Raw genomic sequence first — 17,507 nt, forward strand, 5'->3', positions numbered from 1 at the left:
GAATTATTGGACAGTTCATTTTTTTAAAATAAAAGGTTAACTAATTAATGCATTGTAACTAGCATTTCATGGAATTAAAGGTTAATCATTTTAATAAAAATATTTTTGAATAAAAAAAAATACCAGTCAATTTACAAAATCAAGGCTGCCTTTTACCCAATTGTAGATTAACAAACACTTAGCCACCTTGAAGGAAGCAGTGATCATTGACCAGTCTAAACTTTGTGTCTTGTATCTTCACATCAAGAATAGGTGACAAGAAAAAAAATCCTGAACATCTTTCAGCCTGGCTAAAACTTTATGAGGCAATTTGTAAGGCTTTATGACTCCAGTGAAGTACACAGGCAGTCATTATAATCAACCGTGCAAAACTTAAACTCCTCTATTTCTGATGTCGACGTCGTCAACGTTATGGGGATATTAATTTGTTTGGACAGGAGCCTGTGGTGGTGTTTGCATATACACTCGTGAGTTTTTGTTTGTTTGTTTGTTTTTCTTTTACCAGAAACTGCTGATCTTTCTATATGCAGGGAATTTACCATGATTATGATCACTACTGTTACATCCCTCTTAGAGCCAACATTAAGAGTGTGCGCTACAGTTCTTGCAGATGGAAGTCATCACTGATGGAAGTCATTGATGGAAGAGGCTATTTTCATTGTTGCTGGAGACTTTAATCAGGCCAATCTGAAGATGATTCTCCTTTTATCCATCAGCACGTGGACTTTGCAACCAGAGGTTAGAGTCGCTGTGTCCAGGGCTCACAGCCTGCTACCACATTGCTGTTAGGGTGGCAGGAGGGAGAACACACCTCACCATGTTCTGCCTGCTACCCTCTGGAAAAGTGCAGCAGCTTCAAATGCAGAGCAAGCAGATTCCTCAACAACTTCATCCTTCATGTCATACTAAACTCGTGTTCATTTAATGTTTCATTGTATACATTGACACTTTTTAATTATTATTTATTTTATTATTACTATTGGAGCTTTGCAACAAAAATTTGTTCCCAACATGTACATTTTTATGTGTACAATTGAATGACAATAAAGTCTGTCTCTGTCTACCTCTTTAAATGTGACCTGAATCTAAACAGCAAGGCTGTATTCATCCAATCTGAACGCCAATGATAAACGATAAATGTCACCATTCTGTGTCCTGATACGCATAAGCGGGAAGAAAAACAACAACCATGAAGGACTATAATGAGGATAAAGTTGTTAATGAGCTGGCTCGGGTCAGACAGCAACTTCAAAATTGCAAAATATGCTCCATTAGCACCAACTTCTGTTTCCGCAAGCAGGTTCTATGTGTGATGTTATTATGCCTTCTGCTTCGCATGCGGGACAATTTCAGGTTGTTTGCAGTTCGAACTGGAGATCACATACAAGTCATATATTGGGAAGTGTATGTCGTGCCAAAAAAAAATTCTGATTTCACAAAAAAAAATCGGGATTCGGTTACTTCAAGTTGCTTTGCAAATTTTTTGTCTTCATAATTCAACGCTTTGAAATTGCGCTTCTGTCTCTGAAAACTCAGGAGGTGATCACAACATTGCTCCTGTTTTAACCCCATAGTGTTTTCAACAGTGTTGCAATGAGATGTAGTTTGTATAATGAGCCCAGCAGGTTTCCAGTTCCATTGAGTGTTTGCTAATTGTTGCTAGTTTGAAGGAGCTGACTTGGGGAGTCATGGGGGTGCTCTGTGAGGCGGAAGCTACACCTAGATAAGGAGGAGCTCTGCCGCCGTTCCCTAGACGTTTTGCAAAGCTGAATGGTCGCCATGGGAGATTTAAGGATTTCTCAAACATGCATGAACGAATCAGGTCAACAAACCAGGTACATGTTTGATGATGGAATGCAATTATAACAAGGTGGAAAGATCAAAAAAGTCAGAAAACATTAGGCTAGGGAAAAAGAGAAAAATTCATTCATGGTTCCAAAAACTATAAAAGCAACCTCTACAGGCATAATGAAGTATCATCACTTTTTGTGAAGGAAATTTGCAATCTTCTGTTCCACACCAAGAAGAGACATGTCATATTGAAAGGCAATAAAAATAGAATAGGGGCAACAACAAGCTGAATAAAGGTACGGTATTCTAATGTTACATGACAACGAACTGAGAACGTGCCTGGTTACATTCCTTCAGTTTTTCCAAAAAAGTAAAACACTTCAAACTTTAAACATAGAATGAATAGCTCAATACAGACTTCTATATTTTATCCATAAGCTATATTTCACAACAGCTTCATCCCTCATACCATAAGACTGCAAAACTCCCATTAATTTAGCATTTTATTGTTGTATTAAGTCCCTTTAATGTTAAAAGAGACTTAGTGTTTCATAAACATATTTATCTTTACATATGAATTCTACATATACTATACATATTCTCCTATTGTCAGAAATAGAAGATTTTTTTAATCTTATTTAAAAATGTTTCATTTTAAGAATGATGATTTGAAATCTTTCTCAAAAAATGGTTTGTTATTGTTCTGTATAGTAGACAAAAATGCAACAGTAAACGTTCATGAAAAGAAAGAATTTTCACCAGCCACCATTGAAGTTTGTAAACTGAATTAACCCCATTGTGTTGTTCATGGACAACTTGGATTATGTATCTGTCCTTATAAAACATCACAAAACAGAAAAACCTGGAAACTTGCAGGCTTAATAGTCATCAAGAACTCTAAGATGCGTGTTTTTTTTAATGATTAAAATAATTTCTAACTTAAAAAGAAAAAAAAATGGTTCACAACGTAATTAGTAGAAACAAACAATAAATATTTTCAAATTTTTACTAACTTGGTAAAACCAATTAGTGTATAAAACGGTACAGAGGTCAAAGGCTTATCCAAGGCTTGGTAAGGCGCTCAGAGTTCGGCAGTCCTTCATCTGTAGTAGATGTCCCAACAGCTGGGTCCAGTTCCAACTGAGAGAGAAACACACATAAGACACTAAGGAGTAACTGTTTAATTACAGTTGCATTTTCATTGTGGTGGGAAAAAAAAAAAAAAAGACAACAGGATCAAGAGCTATTTCTTCTTGCTTCAATATGAAAATCATATTTATACTTAATGATTCACACAGAAAATTACAAGAAGAAAAATGAACAAGTTAAAACAGTTTAAACAAGATTGTTTGGTATTGTGATGGTCTGAGCTCAAAAACCAAATGAAATGGATACCTGAATGAAGAAGGATACTTAAAGACTTCGGAACTGAAATATATCCAGGGATTACTATCCTTCAGAGTCATCTGAGCTATAGTGTCAAAAGATAGAAAATTTGTGTGAGAATTGTTGGACAGTTCATTTTTATCAAACAGTTAACTGATTTAATGCATTTGTAACTAGCATTCCATGGAATTAAAGGTTAGTCATTGTAATGAAAATATTTTTGAACAGAAAAAATATACAAAAGTATTATAAACCAGTAAATTTAGACAAAATTAAGGCTACCTTTTAACCAATTGTATATTAGCAAACACTTAGCCGCCTTGACGGAAGCAGTGATCATTGTCCAGTCTAAACTTTGTGTGTTGTCAAAAAAAATCCTGAACATCTTTCAGCCAGGCTAAAAGTTTACGAAGCTATTTCTAAGGCTTTATGACTCCAGTGAAGTACACAACCACTTATCAATCCAGATGTTTGTTTTTTCTGGTTTTTACAATTTCCAATGAAATCCTAATTTCAATGTTTTGTCTTTTTTTTTTTTTTTTTTTTTACTTTTTGTTCAGGTATTTTTTTTATTTTTATAAGTGGTTTGATGATAATAAACATTTGTGCAAATAATAAGAAATCTGTAAATGGATTGTATTTAGTTTCAAGTAAAGAATCTCAAACATTATTACATAGTAGTTAATGTGCTTTTTTCTCCTTGGCAGTATGTTTTACTTTCACCCAGTTACACAGACATTAACAGCTAAATTTTAACCTGCCTCAGTGTTTTTACATTAGTCTGTTATTAAAAACCAACAAACACCATAAAACACTTGAAGTTGAATGCTTGTACATTGTTTCAGGGATTTTCAGTTAATTTAACAATAAAATGGAATCAAAGTGTTCAACTTTACCGTGTATTTACATGTAAACATGCAGAAGTTGAAGGGAGAGAACATGAAATAGGGAAAAGGAGCAAGACGAAAAGCTTAAATGTTTATATACAGCTCTGGTAAAATATACAGCTCTGGTAAAATGAGAGATCATAAAATGATCAATCTCTTTGACTTTAGTTTTTTACATGTTTGAGTAAAATGAACATTGTTCTTTTATTTTATGAACTACTGACAACATTTCTCTGAAATTCCAATCAAAAAGTTAGTATTTAGTTGCAGAAAATTAGATATGGTCAAAATAATAATAATAATAATAATAATAATAATAATAATAATAATAATAATAATAATAATAATAATAATAAAGAGAAGAGAAGAAAATAAGTTTTTTATTTTATTTTAGCAATATATTTATTTATAAAAAGACAATGACAAAACAAATCAAAACAATCATCAGTACAATATCCTACATTTACAAGAGGATTTTTATACTCTAAATTGTTCTGTTTTGAAATGGAGCACAATCTGTCCTCGAAACCCCACAGGTCCACAAAATCTTTAAGGTTGCCTGTTGCTTTGTAAAAACAAAACTCTATCCTCAGTCTGTCTTTCACATTGATTTTCTACACATCAGTAACATTCAATTGAGGTCCAGCCTGCATCTTATTGCGTCGAGTCAAATAGATAGCCATCTTGGCTTCGGACAATAAATAATTTAAAATCCGTGATTTAGAGGCCGTGGCTTTACAATGAGGAACACCAGTAATAAAAACAGAACTGGTAAAAGCTATACTAAAATCATCAAAAAAACTCGCTAGTACAGTGAAAAAGACAGGCAATCGGGCACACTCAGTAAAAACATGAAAAACACTCTTGGATAACCTGCAGAAAGGACACTCATTTACTACGCCAGGACTGATGATCGATAAAAAAGAGGTTGTGGCGATGGCGCCATGCAGTATTCTCCACTGTAGGTCCCCGGTCCTTTTTCGTATTGGGGGCTTATACAATATTCTCCATTGAGGCCGAGAGCCTCTCAGTCTGTCATCCCACACGCACTCGGGTCTTTTGTACAAAGTCTTCTTATTCAGGACTTTTGTGTAGGCTCTGTACAATGTTTTCAATCCTGTCTTACACAGATCCAGGTTCTTCTCCAGGTCTCGAAAGAGGGGACCGCCGTCCTCCTCAAATCCCGGGTCTATAAACAGTTCCGGAAAAGGGTCTGATGGGTCAGGGTGACACTCCTCTGCAGCGTGCTTACGCAGGAGCCGACTGTCCTCCGCCGTCAGGCGCCCCCTTCACTTTTTCCAAAAACTGTCATGTAAATCTCGCTGACCGGACCCCCAGCATCAAAGCGACCTCCTGGCTGTTGTCAAAATCCAGTCCAGCCACCTGGATTAGTCGCCGCAGGGTCACTATCTTGGCCTTAGACAGCATGTCGGTTATGCCCGGCATGCTGCCGTCGGCAACATCTAGACGTGCACCGCACACTAACGGCTCCTCTAACAGCCAATACAAAGAATCACTCGCGCTTGACCTGTGTACCTTAAAAAAGCCACACGATTTAAAAACACTTTGATAAAATCGAGGTATCCCTTTTAACTTTAAAAGATTAAAATCGGTAAAAAAAACAGAGCCGCATCCATCCCAAGAGAGTTCACACGTCTAAGAACACAGCTGGCCACATCTCTCCATACAGGACATCCTGTCAGGTATTTTTGCACAAACTGTAGGCGAAGTGTCGCCGTCCTACTGGCCAGGTGGACAAGGCCAGTGCAGACCCTTCCAGAAGAACTCAACCATCTGCAACTGCACCTCATGAGCAATCCAGATGGAGGGTCCAACACCGCCTGTTTATGCCACAGTTGGGAAGCAACAAGATTATTCAATACGAGCACTCTGCCCCGATACGACAGCTGGGAGTGTAACCACTTCCATTTGAACAATTTGCTTTGTATTTTCTGTTCAACATTTTCCCAGTTTTTGCTCACAATCTCGTCGCTACCCAAAAACACACCGAGGTACTTAAAACCATCCCTTTTCCATATTAACCCTTGAGGGAGAATCAGGGTCCCCGCGGACCACTCACCAACTGCTAAGGCCTCACTTTTGCCCCAGTTCACCCTTGCGGCAGACAAAGTGAAAAAGTCATCCGTAATCTTAGTTAGGGTGCTCACATCTTGTTGGTCTCTAATAAAAACAACAACATCATCTGCATAAGCGGATAAAACCATCTTGTTTGTAAAACCAGGTAAAAGCACGCCTCGAACATTCGAGCGTATATTCTGGAGGAGGGGTTCCAAGGAGAGCGCGTAGAGCATCCACGAGAGCGCGCAGCCCTGCCGGACGCCTCTACGCACCCTAAAAGGAGCACACAGGCTACCGTTGACCTTCAACACACTCTCAATGCCACTATACAGCACCTGGATCATGGCGATAAGACCCTCGTGTGTTCAACGTGATCAAACGCCTTTTCTTGATCTAATGAAATCAAGCCAACCTGTAATCCCAATGAACCAGAGACTTCCAAAACATCCCGAATTAGGTAGATGTTATCTACCATGGACCTGCTGGGGACGCAATAGGTCTGATCCCAGTGGATGACCTGCTCCATAGCCTTCTCTTGCCTGACGGCCAGGGCCTTGGAGAGCATTTTATAATCGGTGCAGAGGAGGGACACGGGGCGCCAGTTCTTTATCTCCTGCAAATTACCCTTCTTGGGTAGCAGGGTGATCACCGCTCTGCGGCAAGACAGGGGGAGTGAGCCAGTCTGCAGACTTTCGTTATATACCACGAGCAGATCTTGGGCCAGTAGGTCCCAGTAGGCCTTGTAGAACTCGACGGTGAGCCCATCAATACCCGGGGACCTCTGACCTTTCATGCTCTGGAGGGTGTCATGAAGTTCCTGGAGCCCCAGGGGGCGTTCCAGAGTAACACTGGTCACTTCAGAGACTTGAGGCAGTTTACCACAAAACTCCTCGTACAGTTCCTCATTGTCCTCGTATTCACTATGATACAACGAACTGTAGAACTCCACCACTCTTCTCCTGATCTGCCCCGGCTCACTCAGCTGCTGCCCCGCGTCCGACATCAACCAATGTATCTGCTTCCTCTGCCCGTGTTTCCTCTCCAAGCCGAAAAAAAAGCTAGATGGAGCATCCATCTCTGCGATGTTCTGAAACCGGGATCTAACCAAAGAACCCTGAAACTTGTTCTCCAACAGGTTGGCTAAATCCAGCCTTTTAGATTTAAGAGCTGCAATATGCTCTAGATTTCCAGTGGAGGCACTAAGACGTTCTAACTCCACAATCTTCATCTCTAGATCTCTAATTGATCCGGTGATGTGAGAAGTGGCATTGACAGTGTGTTGTTGGCTCAGCAGTTTTATCTGAACCTTACCATGATCCCACCACTGTTTCAGACAGGTAAAATCAGATTTTGTTCGCCTAAAACCAATCCAAAAATAGCTTAAAACCTCCTTAAAACTAAGGTCATGGGTTAAGACCGAATTAAAATGCCAGTATGCACTTTTAGGCAAAATATTCCTAACGAACACATTGCCTAGCAACAGTGAATGGTCTGTGAAACCAACAGGTACTTTCTGGCACATTCTAAAGACATTAAAATGGTGTTTAAAACAGTAAAATTGATCAAGTCGAGCTAAAGAGATCTTATTTTCTGTGGTGTGAGACCAGGTGTACTGCCTGGAGCCTGCATTGCTCCTCCTCCATACATCCACCAGGCCGTGAGAAGAGACCAGCTGTCGCAAAGCGTGTTGGGCTATTGGATGCGGTTCTGCATGGTTTCGGTCTAAAACATCATTTTAAGTGCAATTAAAATCTCCCCCTATAAAAATATAATCTTCCGACCCATAAGCTCCCAACCTTCCCTCAATTTCCTCAAAAAAGCGCTTTTTTTCCGTATTGACGATGGGAGCACACACATTCATAAAAATTAGAGTAAAAAGATCAAACTTGGCTTTCACCAGCAGACACCTCCCCTGAATAACATGTACGATTTCTGTGGAGTTTGGGGTGAAAGCTCTGGAGAAAAGGAAGCCTACTCCCGCACTTCGTGAAGTGCTGTGACTCAAAATCACCTCTCCTCTCCACTCTCTACCCCAATCTGCGTCCATTCCACATTCACTGTGTGTTTCTTGTAAATAAAGCACGTCGATCTTTTTCTGGTTCATCATCTGATAAATTAAAGCTTGTTTCTCTGCCTCCCTTGCCCCATTAAGATTCAAAGATGCCATCCTAAAGGAATCCATTCTGAGGAAAAGGCTGTAGGAGAAAAACCCCCACAAAGTTATATAAACAAACACGATCTGACCAGTCATCATAAAGACTAAAATTGTTTTCGGACTTTAGACATTATCTTTTTCAATCTAAACACTTCCGTGTCTGAGAAACCGGACAGCTCCTTATTTTTTATACAATAGCGGGCAGAAAAATAAAACATTCTCAAGTTTGGAAAATAACTCTCGATTTTTACACCTTTTAAACCTTTCGTTTGACATAAAAAAGTGCGGACCGACTCAGCGGGATATCTGGGTTCTTTCGTGCTCAACTGGCAAACTGTGACGTCACTTGTGTCTGAGATCCAGCTCTCAGCGTCACTGCTATCTGACAGTTCCTTTCTAGTTGCAGCTAATTTACAGGCTTGCTTGCTAACTTGTGCAGCGGCAATCACGTTCTTCCTCTTGCTCCTTCTAGTTGTCGGGGTAGCAAGCGCCCACTCCCTCTCATCGTCTGCCTCCCCTGTCTCTCTTCCCACCGCATCCCCCTCTACCATTTCCGCTCTGGACGTCCAGTCACCTTGTTCCTCTACCTGCATCTCTCTCAGCTCTTCCTGAGCTCTACCTGCCTGCTTCCCTTCCTGTTCTCCCCGCTCACCACTTTCCTGCGCTGCCTCTTCTTCCCCACCCTGCGCACCATCCTTCCGCAAATTCTTGCTCTCCGTCCTGTCCTCACCTTCCTTGATTCCAAACGTTCCACTACTCTCATCAGGCCCAGAAACATCTCCTTTCACCACCACTGGAGCCACTACTCCAACAGCCACGGTCTCACCTACCGCTACCGCAGAAGGAGACGCAGCGGTGGATTCCGCCGCCTCCCCAGCCTCTCCCGGTGGCTGCCCTGTCTGTTCGGCAGCAGCGGGCTGCTGCTCTGCCGGGGCTGGGGGGGCCGGTCCGCCCGCTCCTGCCTGGACACATTTTTATGATGTGGCCTTCCTGACCGCACCCAAAGCATTTCATGTTTGCCGAAGTGGCAAACAACATGTAATCAAACCCCTCGATTTTAACGTGAAAACATAAATCTAATTCCTCATCCCTCTTATTTAGAACCATAAACAACCGCCTGCGATGTGACACTACGTGTTTTAGTAACGGTGACTTGCACCCAGATAGCACCTTTCTAATTGGTGACACGACCTTTCCGTGGCGTCATAGTTCTTTAATTAAGAACTTGTCGCTGATAAACGGAGGGACGTTAGATGATCTTTGTTGCCGGTAGCGTTAAAGGTCAAACGTGCAAAAACAAACCATTTACAGAAACACCCACCTCCACCAAGTGTTGCGCCTGTTCCACCTTCTCCCCAAATAAAACCACAGCCCCCTTCATCCTAGCCAACGATGTTATTGCCTTATACCCAATGTCTTTACCCACCACCAAACAAACTTCCTCCACGCTGCACGGGGAACCGGCGCCCACCTTGACGCCGTTCCTCCGCGTCAGCGCGGAGGACCAACCACTCCCAACACCAACCACCATGGCGTCTGAAGACGTCTGCCTCGCGGCCACACCCAATGCCCCCAAAAAACACCTTAAATCGTGACCAAACTTAACACAAACCAACAATTAAACAAGTAAAACAAATCACCCAGTTAAGAATCAGTAATAAAAAGCCAAAAGATAAAGAAAACCACTCGCTCTCGCACTTTCTCTTCCACCGCTCTTCCAGTCACGTCCTCCTCACACAAGAAGAAGAAATGCAGCGCATTCAGACCTCAAATAATGTCAATAAATCAAGTTCATATTCATTTAGAAACAACAATACTTATGTTTTAACACAGAAAAACTTCATAAATCAATATTTGGTGGAATAATAATGAGGTTTTCAGTGGGGTTCAGTTCACTGGTTTCTTACTTTTTTTCAGAGCTGTATCTAAAGATATCCAGTTACTTGTAAGTTTAAAATATAATATCTCACCATCGCCTCCAAACCCAAAAGATGCAGAAAAGAAGTGCAAGTGAACAGCCAACTGTGAAGGAAATGAAAGAAAATAGATATTTGATAATTTTGCATTTCAGTCACAGAAAATGATAATATTAATTTCAAAGAGGCACTTTCATTCATGTTACCTGCCACGCCTATCAACAGTAGGTTTAAAGGAGGTTCAATTTCTGCAAAGATAAAATAATATTAAAACCAAACCCAAGAGATTTGCTCTTTAGATAAGAGCAAAACTAAAAATGTTGCTCTTTTCTTTAGATCTCAAAATACTCTAGTCTGCAAGTACAAAACAGTGTAGTCAATGGATTTACAAAATGACAGCAAAGATCCAATTAAGTATTTTTAAGGAAAATATCAACATAGTTAAATATGCACAGTTCTTCGGAAAACTAATGAAAAATCCTTATAACTTACAATTACAAACATGCCACGTTACTTGTGTGATTCTTTCGTAATGCAGTGACTCACCAAGGTCGTCTCCAGAGCAGTGATCAATGTAGAAGTTTTCAACTTCTGCATTGTCTGAGAAATCTATAATTTATTTACTGCTGAGCTACACAGAAAATTCACTTGATTGTGATAAAAAAAAAAAAAAAAAAAAAAACTGGTGGAGTGACAAATTTTTGATTAAAATTTTGCTTTCCAACTTTATTTACTTCATTTCACCTGCCACAGCTATCAACAATGGGTTTAAAAGAGATGTATTTTCTGCAATATTAAAATAATATTAAAACCAAACCCAGATTTTACTCTTGTCTGCAAGTACAAAACAGTGTAGAAAATGGATTTACAAAATTACAGCAAAGATCCAATTAAGTATTAGTAAGGAAAACATCAACATAGTTCAATATGCACAATTCTTTGGAAAAATGAAAAATTACTCCTGCTTAGGTCAAGACACATCCACTTATGATTCTCCAAACATGCCATGTTACTTCTGCGATTCTTTCGTAATGCAGTGACTCACCAAGGTCGTCTCCAGACCGGTGATCAATGTAGAAGTTTTAACTTTTGATACTTTTTAATAAGGTGGATGCTGATGCACTGGTTGTAATAATAGTTTCATCAGATGATATTTTGTAGACTTTAAATAACAAAGTTAGCATAACTCTTGTTTATTTCCTAATTTGGAAATAATACATGTTTCCTCAAAATACCCCAAAACTCCCTAGTGAGGCTGCTACCCCCACGACCCGACTCAATATATAGATGTGGTCAGGAAATCTTAAAAGGGGACAATTTATTTTTCGTTGAACTTTATGTAAATATATATTGTCCTCCAGTGAATGTGACACAAAGTAAAATAAAAATGTAAATCTATTGAAAAATACTCTTGTTACGTATTCTATAAGTTGTTTTGTTGCAGGAGTAAATGAAATACTTTTTGTTGTAATTTTGCCTTCTTTGGTCTATTCTGTCACAAAGGATTCAGCTGCATTTTGACATATTCTAAATATGCAACGTGAAGCTAATTTTAATTTGGCATGAACAACACACTTTATCTATAACTGTCATCCATCCACCATCCATTTGTTTTTAGGTTTAGTTCTTAGTAATTACCTATCTTGCAACCTTTTATGAAAAACTTATCTCCTCTAAAATATGTTAGCAAGGCACATTTGACAAATGATTAACAGGTTAGGGTAAAATAACTTTCATATTCAAGGACTCACTCTTGCAGATTAGATCTGGCTCAGTCCAAGTCCCATCAATGCAGGTTATGATCTCAGAGCCACTTTCTTTTTCAAATCCATTGGCGCACTCATAGGTGACTTTGGTACCATCTGGGAAATCCTCTCTTAGGAGGGATTCATTCGTGAGAACCATGTTCTCCACACTCTTAGGTGTGGGGCAATTACCTAGAAGGAAATATAAATCTTGCATGAGCCTTGTAGTTGATCAGCATTTCATCTGCCATTACCCAACATTGATGCTGCAGCCTACTAACAAGACCACCAAGGCCCCATGAAGACTTATATAGTAATCGTAGATTTTCAATGTTATTAATTTTTTTCAACTAAATAACTTCAGATCATGTTGTCAACATTTCCTTCCCTTTGTGATCACTCCTCTACTTTTAATTCTCTCTAAAGCTAGGATTATTGTTGACAATTTGAACCTGCTTGAGGACCTACAAATATTTGTAGGGATTGTTCTGCATACACCATCTTTCACTCAAATTGTATGGCTGCATTTCAACTCCTTGTATGATTACAGAGCAGGTTGATCTTTACCAGCATTTCTATGAACCCTCTCTGAGGATTCATTTCTGAAGAATCAGGGATGGATTTTTTTTTTTTTTTTAACTGGCCACATGGGCTAGTAAAGAAAACTTTTCATTGTCGACACAAACATTTCACAAGCCACTGTTTTCTTACCACATTCCATGCTAAGTGGCTCTCATTGTGCTTATCAGGAACCTAAAAGCTTCAGAAATAGCTTGACAAATTTTTCCAGATTGATAAATATCAGAGATGTTGTCATCTCATCATAAAATAACTAAGAACAAGTCATAATATGTTGCTTTTTTAGTTCTTCATAGACATGTTGTCTGGGAGTCTCAAAGTATATTTGATGTTTCTTATTAGTTCGGTGTGAAATCTACAAAAGGCTGGAAATACAGTGTATATTATTATCCTCTAATGAATGTGTCACAAAGTATAATATAAACACAATAATAAACTATGATGAGATTTGTGCTTTTATTGTACATACATTGATTTGTGGTTGAGCTTTGTAGTTGACTTTCATATATAAAACCACAACTCCCAGGACTATTATATTACTGAGGCACATTATTGAAAATATTGTAACAAGACATTTTAATGTATCTTCTTTTACAATTTCACTGCAAGAACAAGAGTAAGTTTGTTTCATTTACGGAAGAATATGTAGGTAAAGGCCCATCTGGGAACGTGCATTATGAACGAGCTAGGGCTGTAAATATTCTATCACTCATAATTTGTTTATTCTTAACACTTATTCCCATTCAAATAAACGGTAAAGACAGAATTTGCATTTCAACTCATGCTATGGTTTGCTTTTTTGATCATGTTAGAATTCTGACGACACTTGTTCAAAAACCTGTAAAATTAATAACAATTAACCATTAGCCATGTTGCAGTAAGGGTTTCATCTCAGGATGGATTATTGTTAGTTTTATAGAGTGGTGAAATGATAGGTGGGACAATGAGCTAATTTACAAGTAGTGGAGAGATGATTTGTGTTATTCACAAATGTGTTTGCAAGCTGTTTGTATTTTGTCTCAGCTAACTGATCTTCTATCAAGCCTGAAAATAAGCACAAGAACTTACGGACACATCGTGGTGGCTCAGAATCATATTCAGCACTTTCAGTACACGTAATGGTTTCATTCCCAAACAAGGTGTATCCTGCGTCACATGTGAAATGTATAGTTTGTTCATATTTTGGTTCACGGTCACTATTCCAAGAATGTTTGCCATTTTCCACTTTGATCGGTTTGGAACAAGTAAGAGCTGGAAAAATTGGCAAAAGAAAAAACATTGCTGTTTCAATCAAATTCAAAGTTTATTTTTATTGCTCATTTTTAACAGCCTCAGCAGAACAAAGTGCTTCACAATAAAAACAACATCGCAGGCAGATAAAAAAATTCAAATAAAATTACGTTTAGCAAAAATAATAATAATAAAATTAGCAAAACTTCAAATGAATGAAAACCAAAACAGTACATAATTTTAGATGAAGCAATTTACCTCCATCCTTCCATTTCAGGCACAAAGTGCTTCAGTAAACTGTGTTGAGAAAAGAGAGAATATTTCAAACTGATCAACACTTACAGATACAGTCTGCGATTCCAAACCATCCTTCGTCCATGCACTGTTTGAAGCTCGCTCCACTGACCCGGTAGCTGCATAAAGACAAAGGAAGTCATAAAGACTGATACAATCTGTTGAGCCATGAATAAAAAAGTTTAGTTCACGAGTCAGATTTAATAATTAAAGATTATGGTAAATTTTCTATTTACACTTTTGGAGTCGTAGTTTGCTGACAGGATCCAAACGCCCCGTCTTTTCAGGAGGATGTAGGCTATATTTCTTCCAAAACTAACACTGGCTATATAAATTTTATAAAAGAGTAAGGTTTCTGTTTTAAAGAATAATTGTACAGCACATACACACACCTACTTATAGCATGTTGCTTAATGTCATAAAGGGGAGGAAAAAACTAATAAAAAAACACTTCTGCAGTTGACAAAGCAGGGTTTCCACCAGAAAACGTCAGAGCCCAGTGGTAGGGGCACCCAGGCGGTCCATCGTGTTTTTGTGTCAGAGGATGTTAAGCTGACAGAAAATTTTAAAATATGAAATGTTACAGGAAGATATCACCAGTGAAATGCTATTTACACCAACAGCAATAGTCTTACAAGCAACAAATCAAAAAAATACAATTAAAATGAGTAAAAGTAAAGCCTGGCAGGCCGCACAGCTTATAATACACTGGGGGAAACGCTGCAAAAGAATAAAGGATTACCCATAAGTGCTAATTAATAACACAAAATAGGAAAATTTGAGGTAATATCAGCGTTTTAACAAGTTTTCAGCCAAAAAAAAGAGCACAAGATTCCTTTGTTTTGATCAGCATTATATGAAAATAGGGGGGACAACATAAATAAGTTGCTTTTCTCATGCAGCAGTTAGATGGAAGGAGAGTGAAAAACCTCTCAGTGGTGGCTGTGGCAGCATCAATCAATACAAGAAAAGAGTTACTATACGATTATTGATGTGTGGATCGGAATTTTCTGAAATAAAATACTGTAGTCGAAATAATAACAACACATGAAACATAAGTTTTTAAATATTATTGTATTAATATTGATAGACTTACATGGAGTATAAATAATTACAAACTAACCTCAGCTCTTATAACAAGAAATTATATAACAACTGGTAGAATGGCACTGGAGATAAAATAATAGTTCCTCAGCTGAGTTCACCTACCTTTAGCACCCTTGAGAAACAGTGAAGTTACCACTCTTACACAAGGTATGCTCCATTAAGTGTGAAGAAAGTAGTCATTTTATGTCTTAAATATCAGGAATGTAACTCAGTTGATTATCTCAGATTTATTTTTACTGAACATTCACATATAAAAACAACTGAACTGAAATCAAGAAGCAAGAAATTTGTATAAAACGCTGCTGTGAAGAAATTTATAAACAGCTCATTACTCAGTTCAACTCTATCAATTTTCTATTTAATCTCAAATTTTACTAATCCACACAAACATTTCACCAGCAACTTTTTCTCCCTGTGTGCAACATCATCGCTGAGCTATTTCAGAGAACCTACATCACATTCCATTTTTTCTACATTGGATGTAATTGTCTCTCATGGAGTATTACAGTTTAAAAGCCTCAGAAATAGTTTAAAATGACTTAAATCAGGTCATAATGTGTTGGTTATTTAAAATCTTTATAGCAATGTTGTAAGGGAGTTTTCACACACTGTTGCTGATATATTGGCCCATTCTTTCATGCATATCTCCTCTAGAGCAGGAATGTTTTGGGGCTCTCGCTGGGCAACACAGACTTTCAACTCCCTTCAATGGTTTGCTATGAGGTTGAGATCTGCAGATAGAAATGCTTCTTACGAAGCTACCCCTTTGTTTCCCTGGCCATGTGTTTGGGATCATTGTCATGCTGAAAGATCAGCCTATGTTTCATCTTCAATGCCCTTGTTGATGGAAGAAGTTTTGCAAACAAAATCTCATGATACAGGGTCCCATTCATTCTTTCATATACAAAGATCAGTCATCCTTGTCCAGTTGCAGAGAAACAGCTTCAAAGCATGACGTTGCCATCCCCATGCTTCACAGCAGGTATAGTGTTCTTTGGATGCAACTCAGCATTCACTCTCCTCCAAACACAACTCAAGTTTATACCAAACTGTTCTACTTTGGTTTCATCTGACCATGTGACATTCTCCCGATGCTGTTGTGGAACATCCAAATGCTCTGTAGTAATCTTCAGATGGGCCAGGATATGTACTTTCTTAAGCAGGGGAACGTTTGACTCTGCAGGATCTGAGTACCTGGTGGTCTAGTGGATTTTTCAATTACTTTAGATTGTTTAACACCTTGCAGTGTGAAAGTGAACCATACCAGCTAAAATGTAACAAATGTTGTAATTTCAGTCTTCAGTCCCCAATTGAACTGAGTCGACTGGACTAGCAGGTGTGAAAACACCCTTAGTGGAGTTAATGCAAGTCAAAGCATACACTTAATTTTCTGAGATAACACAATGACATTTTAGCAGATAATAATGGAATTTGAATACTTGGAATCACACATACCCGTCTTCACAGATTACTGTAGCCATTGCACCAATTATAGTACCCTCTTCGGTTTCAAATGACATGTGCGGTTTTGTTTCTGGGACACCACAGTCTATCCCTTTGATATAAAGAAACAACAAAAACAAAACAACCCCCCCCCCCAAAAAAAAAGTAGACATTATTGTAGGATTACAAAGAGCCAAGATGACCATGAAAGGCATGATGGATGACTGTTTGTAAGATGTAAAATGCAAGTTAAACAAGACTCACGCTTGCAGTTGATATCTGGCTTGGTCCACTTCCCATTGACACATCTAGTGATTCCAGTGCCACCTATTTGATCACACCCCTTCATGCATTCATATTTGATCACAGTACCACTTGGAAAAATCCTTTTTCGGAGGGTCTCAGCAGAGAGAACTGTGTTCTGTACATGTTGAGGTTTGGGACAGTCAGCTAGGAGGAAATAAAAATAAAGAAAAATCACACACAAGCTTGCACACATAAAAGCAAAGCTATTATGTGTGTATAAAAAAGCTTGCAAATAACACAAATCGTAAGTGTCTCTTTTATGGAAAAATATGTTGTGAATGGCTCATCTGGGAACATGCATTGCAAACCAGCTAAAGCTATAAATGTTATAGTGTTCATAATTTGTTTATACTTAACACTTGTCCCCATTCAAAAAAAAAAAAACAATACAGAAAAAAAGCATATTTTACTTTTTTGATCATGTTAGAAATTTAATGACATTTGACAAAAACCTATGAGATAAATCAAAAAATAACTGTTAGTCATGATATTGTTAGGTTTCCATCATAGGATGGATCATTGTCAGTTTTATACTGTGGTGAAATGATAGACTGGACAATCATTTAATTTGCAAGTAGTGGAAAGACGA

At 38.4% G+C, this 17,507-nt stretch overlaps 2 protein-coding genes across 8 annotated transcripts in view; both read right to left on the reverse strand.

Annotated features, from left to right (window-relative positions):
• LOC129372766 (C4b-binding protein-like) overlaps nucleotides 1–17,507 on the reverse strand; it is a 51,914-nt gene that overhangs the window by 21,892 nt on the left and 12,515 nt on the right. The window lies entirely within an intron of this gene.
• Nucleotides 2,746–17,507, reverse strand: part of LOC129372762 (sushi, von Willebrand factor type A, EGF and pentraxin domain-containing protein 1-like) — an 86,863-nt gene continuing 72,101 nt past the window's right edge. For 3 of the 7 annotated variants that reach the window (XM_055050254.1, XM_055050253.1, XM_055050250.1), the window contains exons 25-33: nucleotides 16,877–17,062; nucleotides 16,625–16,724; nucleotides 14,111–14,181; nucleotides 13,607–13,789; nucleotides 11,966–12,151; nucleotides 10,421–10,462; nucleotides 10,269–10,320; nucleotides 3,187–3,262; nucleotides 2,747–2,931 (exon numbers count right to left, since the gene is read on the reverse strand). In XM_055050254.1, the coding sequence (XP_054906229.1) occupies nucleotides 3,241–3,262; nucleotides 10,269–10,320; nucleotides 10,421–10,462; nucleotides 11,966–12,151; nucleotides 13,607–13,789; nucleotides 14,111–14,181; nucleotides 16,625–16,724; nucleotides 16,877–17,062 (842 nt within the window). In that variant the 3' untranslated portion in view covers nucleotides 2,747–2,931; nucleotides 3,187–3,240. Of the gene's footprint in view, nucleotides 2,932–3,186; nucleotides 3,263–10,268; nucleotides 10,321–10,420; nucleotides 10,463–11,965; nucleotides 12,152–13,606; nucleotides 13,790–14,110; nucleotides 14,182–16,624; nucleotides 16,725–16,876; nucleotides 17,063–17,507 lie in introns of all 7 variants that reach the window. The other 4 variants (XM_055050256.1, XM_055050255.1, XM_055050251.1 and 1 more) reach the window with 3 other exon arrangements.

Source organism: Poeciliopsis prolifica, unplaced genomic scaffold (genome assembly GCF_027474105.1).
Source record: "Poeciliopsis prolifica strain line A6 unplaced genomic scaffold, Auburn_PproV2 SCAFFOLD030, whole genome shotgun sequence".
NCBI classification, from domain to species: Eukaryota; Metazoa; Chordata; class Actinopteri; order Cyprinodontiformes; family Poeciliidae; genus Poeciliopsis; species Poeciliopsis prolifica.